The sequence below is a fragment of the Podarcis muralis genome, chromosome 2 (assembly GCF_964188315.1).
Source record: "Podarcis muralis chromosome 2, rPodMur119.hap1.1, whole genome shotgun sequence".
Lineage (NCBI taxonomy): Eukaryota > Metazoa > Chordata > Lepidosauria > Squamata > Lacertidae > Podarcis > Podarcis muralis.
Window position 1 is genome coordinate 28756782 of NC_135656.1, and position 14020 is coordinate 28770801.

General features: G+C 45.4%; 1 protein-coding gene across 2 annotated transcripts in view; it reads left to right on the forward strand.

Annotated features, from left to right (window-relative positions):
• The window catches only part of SLC38A10 (solute carrier family 38 member 10), an 81951-nt gene that overhangs the window by 21789 nt on the left and 46142 nt on the right, over positions 1–14020 (forward strand). For both annotated transcript variants that reach the window (XM_028714418.2, XM_028714408.2), the window contains exons 6-8: positions 2198–2322; positions 9043–9145; positions 11804–11986. In XM_028714418.2, the coding sequence (XP_028570251.2) occupies positions 2198–2322; positions 9043–9145; positions 11804–11986 (411 nt within the window). The remainder of the gene's footprint in view (positions 1–2197; positions 2323–9042; positions 9146–11803; positions 11987–14020) is intronic.

Consider the following 14020-nt stretch of genomic DNA (forward strand, 5'->3'; position numbering starts at 1 on the left):
GTTATTTGTGGGGCCTGCCTGGTGTTTGTACATGAGTAGAATGTGTCCTTTTATTTAAAATGCATCTCTGGGTTATTTGTGGGGCATAGGAATTTGTTCATTTCCCACCAAAAAATATAATCCGCCCCCCCACAAGGTCTGAGGGACAGTGGACCAGCCCCCTGCTGAAAAAGTTTGCTGACCCCTAGCATACACTGCAGATGGTGACAGCAGCCACGAAATTAAAAGACGCCTGCTTCTTGGGAGAAGGGCAATGAAAGGCCTAGACAGCATCTTGAGAAGTAGAGACGTCACCTTGCCAACAAAGGTCCGTATAGTTAAAGCCATGGTTTTCCCAGCAGTGATGTATGGAAGTGAGAGCTGGACCATAAAGAAGGCTGATCGCCGAAGAATTGATGCTTTTGAATTATGGTGCTGGAGAAGACTCTTGAGAGTCCCATGGACTGCAAGAAGATCAAACGCATCCATTCTTAAGGAAATCAGCCCTGAGTGCTCACTGGAAGGACAGATCGTGAAGCTGAGGCTCCAGTACTTTGGCCACCTCATGAGAAGAGAAGACTCCCTGGAGAAGACACTGATGCTGGGAAAGATGGAGGGCACAAGGAGAAGGGGGCGACAGAGGACGAGATGGTTGGATAGTGTTTTCGAGGTTACCAGCATGAGTTTGACCAAACTGGGAGAGGCAGTGAAAGACAGAAGTGCCTGGCGTGCTCTGGTCCATGGGGTCACGAAGAGTCAGACACGACTAAACGACTAAACAACAACAACAGCATACACCAGTGCTACTTCACATGGTGCTTTACAAAGTTTCGTAAGTGTGTGTGCATGAGTGTGTATTTATCTCTATTTACACACATATTTCTCACACACATACGGAGAGAGGTCCCTGCCTTCGTGGAGCTTACCTTCTGAAACCGAGAAGAAAGACAACCAAAGGAGGGAAAGCAGGGGGGTGAATGTGACAAATACAGATTGTACATACTTAAATTTGGAACCGGACTAAAGGGGTTAAACAAAAGCCCTCATAGAAAAGAACGATTCTGAAGGAGGAAAGAGAGATGGCACATGTCTCAGGAAGGAGTTCCACACACAGAGAGGGACAGCTAAGGAGAATAGATGAGTCGTGTTAGAGAGCAGAAGATGTTTTGGAGGCTGAGGAGGATAGAGCTGGAGGAGCTGAAGATTACAAGAAGGGTAGGGCAGGAAAGGGGACCCAAAAGATACCATGGGACAAAGCCTCAGAGAACTTTAAAGCTGAGGCCAGGAGTTTGTCCTGAATATGGGAAAGGGATGGGATGCCTGTGAAAAGTTTGAGTAGCGTACAAAGCATCCGTTTGATGGCAGAATCGGTGGAGAGTAAGTCTCAGTTTTTTTGCCACCCTTTCTGTGTGTAGTAGACCAGTATAAAGTAAGCAGCACATAAGCGGCACACAAAACACTAAAAAACCATTCTACGTTCTAAATATTATATTAATAATCCCAAAATTGAGAGAGCTATGTGCAAGATCCACTACAGAAGCCAGAAACAGAAAACTCATTCAAATTGTGTCCAAAAGGAAGATTCAGTCTTTAAAGGTTCCTTTAGCCAGGCTCCTGTAGATATTCACAAAGGTAAGTTGGATCAAACGGTGATGTCGGTGATGCTACGCACAAGAGTTAGACAGGGTGCCGGCGTTTGTCACCTGTTTCTCCCATGAAGAGTTTCGGGCTTCTTCAGTAAATTCTCTCTCACGGTTTTGATATATTTATAAGCGAATTTATAAACGAAGTCCATATGTTACATTTCTTCTTAGATTAAGCTATAATATTTAATTTCTTCAGGAAATTCCCCCTCAAGATTTTGGTATATTTACATACATTCAACCTCATATGCTAAGTTCTTACTTGACTTAAGCATTTATTAATTTACTAAGCAACCCTTTCTGTGTGTGGCACACTGTTAATGTGTGGAACCTTATGAGAACTGTAGTTTGGTCACTCACCTGGGGGGGGAGGGCAAGGCCTAAGGAGACAGGACACAGCGCAAGGCCTCCCCCAGGGTGGAGGCTCACACTCGCAACCAAACGGGATGCCTGGCCCCTTAATCGTTTTCACGGCGCTCGTCTGGTTGTTGCAATCTGGCTTGCCAGACGTTGGTTTGGGTTTGGCGTCTCTGTTGTCTAGATTGTAACCTCTCTTTTCTTTTCCTTGGCTGCAGATCGTGCTCTCCGCTTTCAAGCACGGCCTCTTTGGCGGGCAGTGGCTGCAGCGGGTCAGTTACGCACGCTGGGAGGGCATTTTTCGCTGCATTCCTATCTTTGGCATGTCTTTCGCCTGTCAGTCGTAAGTACCAGCAACTTCAGCTGCTTAGAGATTGCAGGGTGGAACGAGTTTTGTTTAAGGGCAAAGGGTCAGGGTGGCCTGTACGGGATAGATACCATCTGGTCCCCTCGTCTTCATTTTAATCAAAATATTTTACAGCCCACTGAGGTACAGCATCTGACTGGGTTGTGACCCTTTTGTTACCTAGCTGGGAGAAGGGGTTATATTTCACTCTGGAGTCATTGTGCTTAAGAAGCTTCTTGTTCGTAGGAGGCAAATACATCCCCAGTGTAATTTTCCGTTGGCTGTCATGTCTCTTCACTAAGGATGCTACTGACCCCCGTTCTAGATAGGTAACGAGAACTTAAGCGGACATAATTACACCACGGTAGGGCCACCAAAGCCCGCCTAAAATGATTTATGCGTGTGTCTTCATTAGGCATCACAACAATTTCAGCTAAGAATATTTAAGTAAACGGAAACAGATCTTGGGTCAAGTTGACATTGCTGATTATACGATTCCTGTTGCCCTCTTGGGCTGTGGGCAGGGCTCTGCGCATTCTGTTTGTGCAATACACAAAACAAAGGCTAACCCAGAGTTTGGCTTGAGGCTCTTGGCTTTTATTAAAACAGCAGCAGCAACATGTTTTAAACCTCTTGCTTTGAGAGAAGAGGGTGGAGACTTTGAGTCACTGACATCTGAAGGCTCAGAAACCTCAATAGTCCAAATGGGATCTCTGTTACGTAATGCAACCCCCTCCTGTGGCTTTCCCTGGGCCCCGTATTCCGTTTCTTCCTGACTGCAAACTCCTTTTCTCCTCTCATGCCTCCCTCCCCCTCCCTCTCTTTCCACCCCTCTTTTCTTTCTGCTGCGTATCTCAAAGCCCCAAATCTGTCAATAAAAGTTAATCATGGAAGCAAATGCTGAGCCTTGGCACAATCTATCCTGGATGGAAAACTTGTGGGGTTTTTTGGTGTAGCACATGCATATCCTTAGTTGTGGGGGTTTGTTGTTGTTGTGACAGATGGAAGCTTTTCATCCACAGATGAGTCCCATTTACATTCTGATAGCATTGTCCTCGCCACCCTCTGATTTGTGGCTTCTCTGAAAAGTGACCCGGCTGAAAACATAGGTGTGTGTTCAGCTGGGGACCTGGGATGGGCAGTTAGCATTAGTTTGGCACGGCTGGGCTCTTCACCTTTCCCCCCTGCTTATTATGTCTCTCAGCTAGAACATGCCTCACTCAGTTTTAAGTGTCTCTGCTATAATTGGTGACAGAAGGGTTGATTCATTCTTTTGTAGCTGTACCTAGTTACCACAGCAGGCTTTTCAAAAATCCAAAATTGTCCTCGTTTTTTCTTGTGGCGACCATTCAGTAACCAACCTTCATTTGTTGGGAGTTGGAAACACAGGAAAATTATACGTTCTGGACTAGTATATTCACATATCTATCTAAATATAGATTGCTACACCACCAGTGTGGCAAGCCAAACCGAAAGCTTAAACCTATAATTTTTCCCAAGGGCAAGAATAACACACACTTCTTGGCCCGTATGATGTCACATGCGGATGAATCCCAGAGTAGACAGGCTTGCAGTCACTGACCTCTCAATTCACACTCCCCCCCCTCCTTTTTTTTTTTTTTAAGTGACAAGCATAAGACCTGAGTTCCTTCCCTCTAGAGGCGAAAAAGTAACATGCATCGGAATGCCGGTTGCTATGGCTTGCACAAGCCTACTTTCCTTGTGGTGTTGGCTCTTTCTGGCATTGAGGCTTGTCATTGCCAAATTCAAAGAGAAACGTCTTTGCCCCCCGCGAGCGTGCCATATGGTCTAACAGATTGTGCATGGGGCAGGGAGCCAGGAAGCATAGAAATGTAATATTAGCTCTGCTACAGCCTTCCTATGTTGACCTTAGGCTAGTCTCCCCATCACAACAGCTTGTTTGTAATGTGAACAATGGTGGTGTAACCTTTGAGGCAGGGATTTCACACAGAAGCATGGTGCATCCTTGAGTGAACGTCCCAACCCAGGTGGCTGGCACTATTTTTGGGGTGAGTCTTAACACCACTGCCGTTCCTGGTGCAGTGGAAGCCGGCACTGTAAGGAAAGGTGAATCAGCCTTATTTCTACTCTCACTTTGACGAGTGTTCACCCATAAGCCCGTTCTCCTGTTTCCTCATTAATCGGTAAGCCGAAAGAAAATAGAACTGCACAAAAACGTGCATTTAAATACAGTGGTACCTCGGAAGTTGAATGGAATCCGTTCCGGAAGTCCGTTCGACTTCCAAAATGTTCGGAAACCAAGGCGCGGCTTCTTATTGGCTGCAGGAAGTTCCTGCGGCCAATCGGAACCTGCATCGGACGTTTGTGTTCCAAAAAACGTTCACAAACCGGAACACCCACTTCCGGGTTTGTGGCGTTTGGGAGCCAAAACGTTCGACTCGCAAGGCGTTCAGGACCCAAGGTACGACTGTATGTATTTCAATATGTGGTTTAAAGTGATATTCTCTCAAAAATATGCATTTTGAGGCATTGGTTCAGCCAAGAACTATGTCAGAACATTCAGGAAACGTGAAATCTGGTGTATGAGTTCTGACCTGCTGAAGTCCAGAGGGTGTTAGTCAGTTCACACTGGAATTTGCAAATGCCAGATTCCTCAAGCATTCCTATGTAGCATAATGGGTGCTGTGTATTTTTAAACGTTTGCTTTTGAAAGACTCTGAACACCCAGCTTGACGTTGACCACACTATACTTCCTTTTCCCTTCTCCAATATGCAGGGCACGTCCCCATTTCCAGCCGAGTAGACTGGTGGATGGCAATCCATCCTCTGTAAGATGAAATGAGACTCAGATACCCTAACTGTGATCAAATACTCCAGCTGCTTGGCCCCTGAGGCCTCTTTTATTTTGCAGGATTGGGCCCTTTTCTCTGAGCTGTGTCGCTTGCTGTCCGTAATGAAAACCCCCCCCCCCAATGCTGCAAATGCACCCTTTCTGTTTTCTACATGCAAGGGGTCCCCCCCCCCTTTTTTTTGGTATGGCAGAGATGAAAATCTGTTAACAAAAGAAACAGCTCTCTCTTCATCAAGAAGGGGCTGCTATTTCTCTGTATCAGGTTCCGAAGCTTCATGTTTGTGTTCTTTCTCTCCTTGTGTTCATCTTGGGAATAGAGAGATAAATGTAAAGGGCATTTGGTCTAAATATCTTCCTTCCGTCTACCCCGAGGAGTGGCGTTTATGTGATTGCAAGTGATGTGAAGAAACCTAAGCCTGTAGCATACAAAGTGTTTTGTCAGACAAAGGCTTCTTCGCCCTGAATGCCTCGATCCTGGCCTGGCCCTCAGGGTGGGCATTTTAGCTCAGAAATAAACTCCGCACACATTTAGGGTGTGCTGATTGTCGTGTGTGCTGGAGTCCCGAGAGTCAGGGTGGCTTGGTGCTGTGACGTGCCTTGCTGGTTTAGAGGACTTTTTACAGCTATATCTGGAAAGCCAAAATGTCTTGGGGGTGGTTCATGAAGCAGAGGCAGTAAATGACTTTTGATCCTTCTGACTCCAGAATTACTCCCTTAAAATATATAAGATTTTCAGCTCTAGATGAGACCAAAAGTCCCTTCTAGTTCAGCATTTTGTCAACCAGACAGTAGCCTCTGGAGAATTCATAAGCAGGGCGAGGTGGTGCTGTTTGTTCTGCAGTACTGGGTAATTGCAGTGGCGTAGCGTGGGGGGTGCCAGGGGTGCCGGCCGCACCGGGCGCAACATCTGGGGGGGCGCGAGTCCAGAGGGAAGGGACAAGTTCCTTCCTCCGCCGGGCTCCCCGCCGCCACCGCCAGCCTTGCGCCCTAGCGCGCACGCGCCCCCCACCGCCGCTGCGGCTGCGCTCCACTCACTGCTCGCAGGAGGAGCAGCCGCTGCAGCAGCGCCGACGCCGCCACCGACGCCTGGCCGGGCACGGGAAGCCGCCGCACCCCGACGCGCCGCCATCCCCTCGGCCCAGCCACAGGCGGCGGCTGCTTCTGCCGACTGGGAGGGAAGAGAGCTCCGAGGGGCCTCGCCGCGCCCTGCGCTCCCCAAAAACCTCCGAGAGGAAGCTGGTGGGCGGGCGAGGCCCGGCTAAGCCTCTCGCCAGCGGGTTAAGGGGCTTTCGGTTTTAAAAGGATTAGCTTGGGAAGGGGGGGGGGGCTGCTCCCCGGCAAGCGCCTGCTCTGCGTTTCCAAAGGCGCTCGCCATCCGAGGGACAGGGAGCGCTTGCAAGGAACGGGCTCCGTGGAGCAGGAGTTAGGAAGAGATCCCTTCCCTGGCAGGCCGCCGGCTTCGCCAGCTGTTTCCCATTCACGATCAGGAGGAACTTCAGGCTGCTTTCAGCTTTGGTAGAGGGAATCTAAGCAAGGGGATAGAGCCGGTGCCCTGAGGAAAGGCGGCAGCATTGGGTTTGTTTTTAGTTTAGAGAAAAGGCAAGCAAGAGGCGACAGGAGAGAAGCCTGCAAAACTAGGCATGGCAAGGAGAGAGTGGACAGAGAGGAAAGTTTTTATCCCTCTCTCCGTACAATATAACTCGTGGGCATTCAGTGAAGCTGAACGTTGGAACAGTGGCGTAGCGTGGGGGGTGCCAAGGGTGCCGGCCGCACCGGCCGCAACATCGGGGGGGGGGGGCGCTCGCACTCGGGTGCTAAAATCCATGGGTTAGGGGGCGCAAATTACTTGCCTTGCCCCGGGTGCTGACAACCCACGCTACGCCACTGGGTAATTGTTCTCCAGTACTGAGTGATCGTAAGGTATGCTGGGTCTGAATACAGACGCTCAATTTTTGCCCATTGCTACATTGCTTGTACTTCATAGAATGCTTCCCTACTTCCTGTTGAGCCTCGGATCCAAACTAGATGTGACAAGGGAGATCCATGAGCAAGACCTCTTGGGTGTTTATGTTTGTTTGTTTTTAATTAATAGCATTCATGGAGGACAGGTATTTGAATAGGGGTCATGTTGCTGGTGACGAGTGGTTATAAACCAGGCACCCCCAAACTTGGCCCTCCAGCTGTTTGGGGACTACCATTCCCATCCTCCCTGACCACTGGTCCTGTTAGCTAGGGATGATGGGAGTTGTAGTCCCAAAACTTCTGGAGCGCCGAGTTTGGGGGTGCCTGTTATAAACCTTTCAGTCTCTCCTCTTTTTCACCAACTAAAATCCACCATCCACTCCCCATAGTGCCACCATTTGTGGCAATGAGCAAAAAGCATTGAGAGGCACAGTTTTGTTTTGTTTTTAATAAAAAAATATTGGATTTTGCATTTGTATCTTATTATAACATGTCCAATCATCAAAATCCCCCCCTCCCCAGACTTCCCTCAACTTCCTCTTCTGGTCCCGTCCCCCCATATTAACTCCCCCTGCTTAATCTCTATATTAATTGTTATTGTCTCTTATCCTTTTATTCTCATCTTTATAGTTTTTATACTTATTTTTTATTAATTGTGTTTACTCAAACCCTGCTAGTGAGTTCAAATCTTTACATTGTTTCTGTTGTATTTACAGAAACAAAGCAAAGAGCATTGGGAGGCACAGTTTTAATTGGAAATTACATTAATTGGAAAGGTTCAAACTCCCACCTCCCACCCCTTCAGTGCCATGGTCCTGAATCGAATCAGCAGGGCCTGTGGTTGCTGTTGACATCACCTGTTCTTTGGATCTCAGTTTGTTGGGAATGGCAAGGCAGAAGATGCCGCTTACAAGTGGCTTCTTGTTGGAGATCGCAAGAACTTCCCTAAGGTTGGATTTTCACACGCAACTAACACACCTAATCTTTGGAGTTCCCCCCTACCTTTTCTGTGCTATTCCCCACTCAATATACAAGCATATGTTCAGGGTTGGTTGTACTGACAAGCAACATTTGCATTGTATAAAACAGTGGTGGTAATAAAGGTACTTAGATAGATAGCATGACGCTGCCGTTTTCATAAATATTAAATAGCACTGAACTGTCCAGTCCTCTGAATGATGGGGAGCTAAAAAAAATAGATAAATCAGCTGCTAAGCAGAGCTAAGGATTTCCACACCACCACCCTACTTTCTTGCATGGTAGTTTTCATAAGTGCTTCTATCCTAAATGACCTTCCTGTCAAGGTGTCCCTGTGTGTTCAAGAGCATGTGGTCAAGTCAGGCCCATGCATCCTCTGGCTGCTGCAATAAGCCGTACACCTGATGTTAGGAAAAAGCTTTTCCATGTGCATAAGCACCCAAGCCCCATGTAATTGGCCCTTCCGCTTTTCTGTGAGTTGAGCTCAAGCATCAGTGCTGAAATACGACAGGCGCAGTGTTTAGTCTTGGTTGTTTAACTTTTCTCTTTGACAATATGATGCTCTAGCTCTCTTCCTGCTCGTTATTCTGTAAACACCGCATTGCTTTAATTATCAGCTCGGGATGCTCCAAGAACAATAATCTGCAGTGTGCTGTCTGGAGCTCTGCCACTGGTGTCTGAGGCAAACAAGCGGTCATTCACGTTGCAACATTTTTATTTTTAAAATATGTGAAATATTTACATTGCACATGTGGCAATGGCAGGCAGGGAGGGAGGGAGCAGGAATATTCGGGCACACTTAAACTTGTTGAGAAACCTCTTAGCGTAAACTGCAGTAGAGAGGCAAGTGCCTGAATTCCATGTGGGGAAGGTGTCACCAATCACACTCTACCAGCAAGGGAGAATTTCCTGACATGTTTTAACGTTTCCCTGCTTTTCTGCAGCCAGGTCTTGCCAACCTACGACAGTCTGGATGAGCCGTCGGTTAAAATCATGAGTTCCATCTTTGCCTCGTCGCTAAACGTGGTCACTACCTTTTATATTACGGTAAGAAACCTTTAAAAACAACAACTCCTCCTCCTCTTTGCTCCATCTCCTTCCCAAAGTAAAAAATATTCCTCTGAGCATGTTTTGTAGAAGTGTAGAAACAACTGTGGGGACATTTTCTGCCACATGCAATAGACATTCTCCGGGGACATTTCCAGAGCAGCAGAGACAGCACTGGGAGTGTGTGGGGAAAAAACCCCTTACTCTTATTGAACAGTAAGAAAGATATAGTTTTAACATGATCCATACCTACCAGAGATGCCTCTACAGGTACTAGAAATACTGGGACTGACAACAGTAGAACTTGTTTCATCAGTATCCTGAGATCAGGATGAGCATTACAAATCTTCCTCATTTGCCCTTTGCTGCTCTCAGAGTTAGGGTTGGTACATGCCTATGAAGAGGCAGGAGGAAGAAGTGGTGATGTGTTCATCACAAGTTAGTCATGGATGGAGAGATGGAGTGACACCTTGATCTGACATCAACACAGCTGAGAGAGAACTGGCTCTGTGTACAACTTGGGGTGGGAACGCGGGTGGCGCTGTGGGTTAAACCACAGAGCCTAGGACTTGCCGATCAGAAGGTCGGCGGTTCGAATCCCCGCGACGGGGTGAGCTTCCGTTGCTCGGTCCCTGCTCCTGCCAACCTAGCAGTTTGAAAGCACATCAGAGTGCAAGTAGATAAATAGGTACTGCTCCGGCGGGAAGGTAAACGACGTTTCCGTGTGCTGCTCTGGTTCGCCAGAAGCGGCTTAGTCATGCTGGCCACATGACCCGGAAGCTGTACACTGGCTCCCTTGGCCAGTAAAGCGAGATGAGCGCTGCAACCCCAGAGTCATCCGCGACTGAACCTAACAGTCAGGGGTCCCTTTACCTTTACCTTTACAACTTGGGGTGAATTCGGAGGAAAAAGCTATCAAATCTCTGGCGCTTTTATTGGGAAAAGAACGCAAGAAGGGTAAATGGAAGGGATGGGTTTTTTTAGATAAGGATGGAAAATCACAGCAAGCGCAACAGAAAATGGGAACGGAAGTTACAGAACTGGGTGCGAATTAATGGATACATAGCAGGGAAAGAGCTATGGAATAATATCTTGAAGCATAGTGGAGAGGCTTTTATATTGACGAAGGCAGAAATATTTATTGTTTAATATGGAGGAATGGCTATTGAAGTTATTGGAGGCAAAGTTGATACGTTTGGCTAGAGAAAAACAACTGCCGACATTTATTAATAATAATAGTTACAGAGCCCCTTTTGGACTTTTTGTGTGAAAAGAAAATGAATTGATTTCAGACATTTGGGTCTCCAGCATGAGAAAATATTGCTTAACAGAAAGTAGAACAGTTGGATATCATCCTAGAGTGAATGTTTCGAATAATTTATTTTATTTAACTGATAGATGGAAAATTGGAAGTTAGTTCATTCATTCATTCCTTCTTTCCTTCTATTCTTTCCATCTTTTTTATCTTCTCTTTTTCCCCTTTTGTTTTCCTTTCTTGTCCTCTGCTCTGGGCTGTTATTGGGGTCCAAGGATTACACACACATGAAAGTGGTGGATATATGGAAGGATCCTGAGTGAGAGACAGGGAAGGGAGAGACTGGGAGAAGAAAGCAAAGCTCCCAGCATGGAGGGTCCACCACTTTCTGTGTGAGACAAGGGTTAAAAGCTAACTTTGACAGAGGACTCTGCACTTTCTTTTCTCTTTCTTTCTTTTTCTGATTTTGTTTTCATTTAGATTAGTTTCTTTAGAGTTGCTCCTTTGCTGAACTGTAGTCGCTCCTCTCCTCTCAGTACCATCAAACTATTAATACCATTGGTTAGGCTTGGAACATGGGAATGCAATGAACCAAACTTGTAACATCATCATCATTATTATTATTATTATTATTATTATTATTATTATTATTATTATCCTTTCCCTCCTTTGTAGAGTAGCCTGAAGTACTTCATTATAAGCTTGTTGGCTACTAGGAAAACATGAAGTATGCCATGTCACATAAAATATATCACATAAAAGCCAATTAAATGTAGAGAACATCATGACAAGGGAGAGTTGATGTTTTGGGGTCGGTTACTTCTACTCCCTTGGTTACTATCTTGACTTCCATAGCAGTATTTGGAACAGTCCAAGGTCATTATCTCTACTCATGATGATAAAAATGTGGTCATGGCTTCAGAGTGAGTGTTCACATTCGAGATGTCAGGGAAAATGTGAAGTTATTGCAATATTGTCACTTTTTGGAAGGCATCCTTACATGTTGTCATAGCCAGGTGCTTGGAATGACTTAATGTCATCCCACTGCTTTGTATCATAGTAGAGGATTTGTTTTACTCTGTCATAAATCCATTCTGCATCTGCTCTTTTCATACCGCATGCAGCTCTGGTCGCCCAGCCTTGGGAAAGATACATGGGAATTTGGAAATGTATAGAGAAACCCAACAAAAGTGATGTGAGATCTCGGATTTTTTTATTTTTAATGAGCCAGAGCATAAAGGATTTGGACTAATCAGTTGGGAGTGTGGGATAAAGATGTGATTAATTGAAGATAGTCTTCCACTGTCTTGAGGACAGGCCCAAGGGACGCCCAGTTGACTGTTCTTTCTGTTGAACAAATGTATGTGACCACTGAAAGTAATTCCCCTTTCCTCCTTGAACAGGTGGGGTTCTTTGGCTATGTGAGCTACATCGGAGACATTGAGGGGAATGTGCTCATGAACTTCCCTTCGAATGTAGTGACCGAGATGATCCGTGTGGGGTTCATGATGTCTGTAGCTGTTGGCTTCCCTATGATGATTCTGCCCTGCCGGCAGGCGTTGAATACCCTACTCTTTGAACAGCAGGTAAAGCCCTTGTGGTTCAGTACAGTTCCTTGTTCTTGACTTAACTGTGATGTTTTTAGGCTTCCCTCACCTTAAACCAGGAGTGTCCTCACATCTTTGCCCTTCTCTGTTCTCTCCCCCACTTCCCACTTTTATCTTTCACGTGAAAAGAATGAGCAAAATTACTCCCTTCCAGGCTTAGAGGTGGTGGTCACACTTAGTCGCGTTTTGGTCTGATGTCTCCTCATTTCTTCATCACCAGGAACTGTAGTATTGAGCAAGTTTTGCTATGTTTGACTAAAAAGGAGAAAGTGGTTATGTTTCTATGGGAAAATAGCATGAAGTAGCTTTCAGGGTGGTCAGGGAGAAATGGTGATACTTGCCGCAAGCCTTCCTGAGCATAACTATAGTGCCTGTAGAAACAGCTGCAGGCTATTATCCATGTATTTCAGGTGATTGGGTGCCATAAGGTAGTACATGACCTAAAACATACTGAACTCTATTGGAGAGAAACAATGTGGTATCAGACCAGCTATCGCAATGTGTGACCAAATCCTAGGGTAGGGATGGGGAACTTGTGGTTCTTCAGATGTTGTCAGACTCCGACTCTCCTCATCTCTGGCTGGAACTGATGGGAGTTGGAGTCCAGCAACATCTGCAGGACCACAGGTTTCCCCCTCTAGTAATAGGGAAAGGAAGTAGCATTTAGCTCCTTTTCTGTGCCTTACACCACTTTGTTTCCCAGCCTGCTATACGGAAAGCTGTTCTGACACTTGTGCTACTCTAATGCAGTGTATCCCCCTCCTTAGGTTCCTTGTGTTCTTCTGTATAACAACTGTACATACTACTGGGGGGCGGAATACACATGATGTAACTAGCAAAGTAGAATTATTTCTGCAGGTGGATCCTGGCCGCAGGAACTATTTTATGACTGCTGGTTCAAATATCTGCATATTGGTTTGAAGTATAAATGTCACCTCCTGTGATCCACTGTTTTGAAGAACAACTTGCTTCCAGGCCATGAAAAACTTTTACACACATTTAAAGTTGGTTATGAGAGCTGTGATAGGCATATAAAGACAAAATCAAAATCCAACCTACAGCATTTGAACAGGAGACACCGAGTTATTTGGGAGTGATAAGAGGTTTATAACATCTGTAGGTGGCTTTTGGAGTCTGACAAGGAGTCAAATGACTTGTTGCATACATTAGGGGATAAAGTTTAGATAGACAGATGGAAATAAATGATGGGAATGCTCCATGGTTAAAGCCAATATATAAAACAACATCTGCCACTGCCAGAGAGCGGTCATTATATAAATGGTATTTGAAAGTGATGAAATTATCTCTGATAAACCCTAATCTTTCTCCTATATGTTGGAAACTGTGTGGTGTGGATGGTACATACATCCACATGTGGTGGGATTGCCCCCAGGTATACATGTTTTGGAAGCTGGTATGCTGGGAGATAGGTCGGATTGCTGGTCTTGGAATATCTTCATCTCCAACTTTGGTTCTGTTAAATATGTTTTTTGGATAGAAATTTAGATCATGATCATAAAATGCTGTTAATTCATTTATTCTCAGCCGCACAAGCAGTGTGTAGCTCAGAATTGGAAGACGCTGCAGAACGTAAATGTTGAGCAGCAGTTTCAAAATGTTTGGCAAGGTGTCGTTAGAGAAATTAGCACAAGAACTAAGGGTAACCAAGGGACAAAAGATAAAAGACACATTTGAGAAAATAAGGGAAGCGTTTATTGACTTTGCAAGTGTAAGGGATAATGCCTGCTCCCTGCCCTTGATATACTCTAGACTATGGACCTTTTGAATTATCTCTTCATCTCAAAACTCTGAAAGGGAAGATCCTGTAAAGAAAATATAAAGGAGAAAGAAAGAATTAAGATTATCAGTATGTATAGTTAATTGAGCTGTTTCAAGTCTGCTATGTTCATAACTCACTCTCTGCATCTGTTTTGCTTGTTTCATTCTTAATCTGTATCTTCAAAAAAGTTCAGTAACTATTTTTAAAAAACAAACAAACAAAAAATCAAAAGA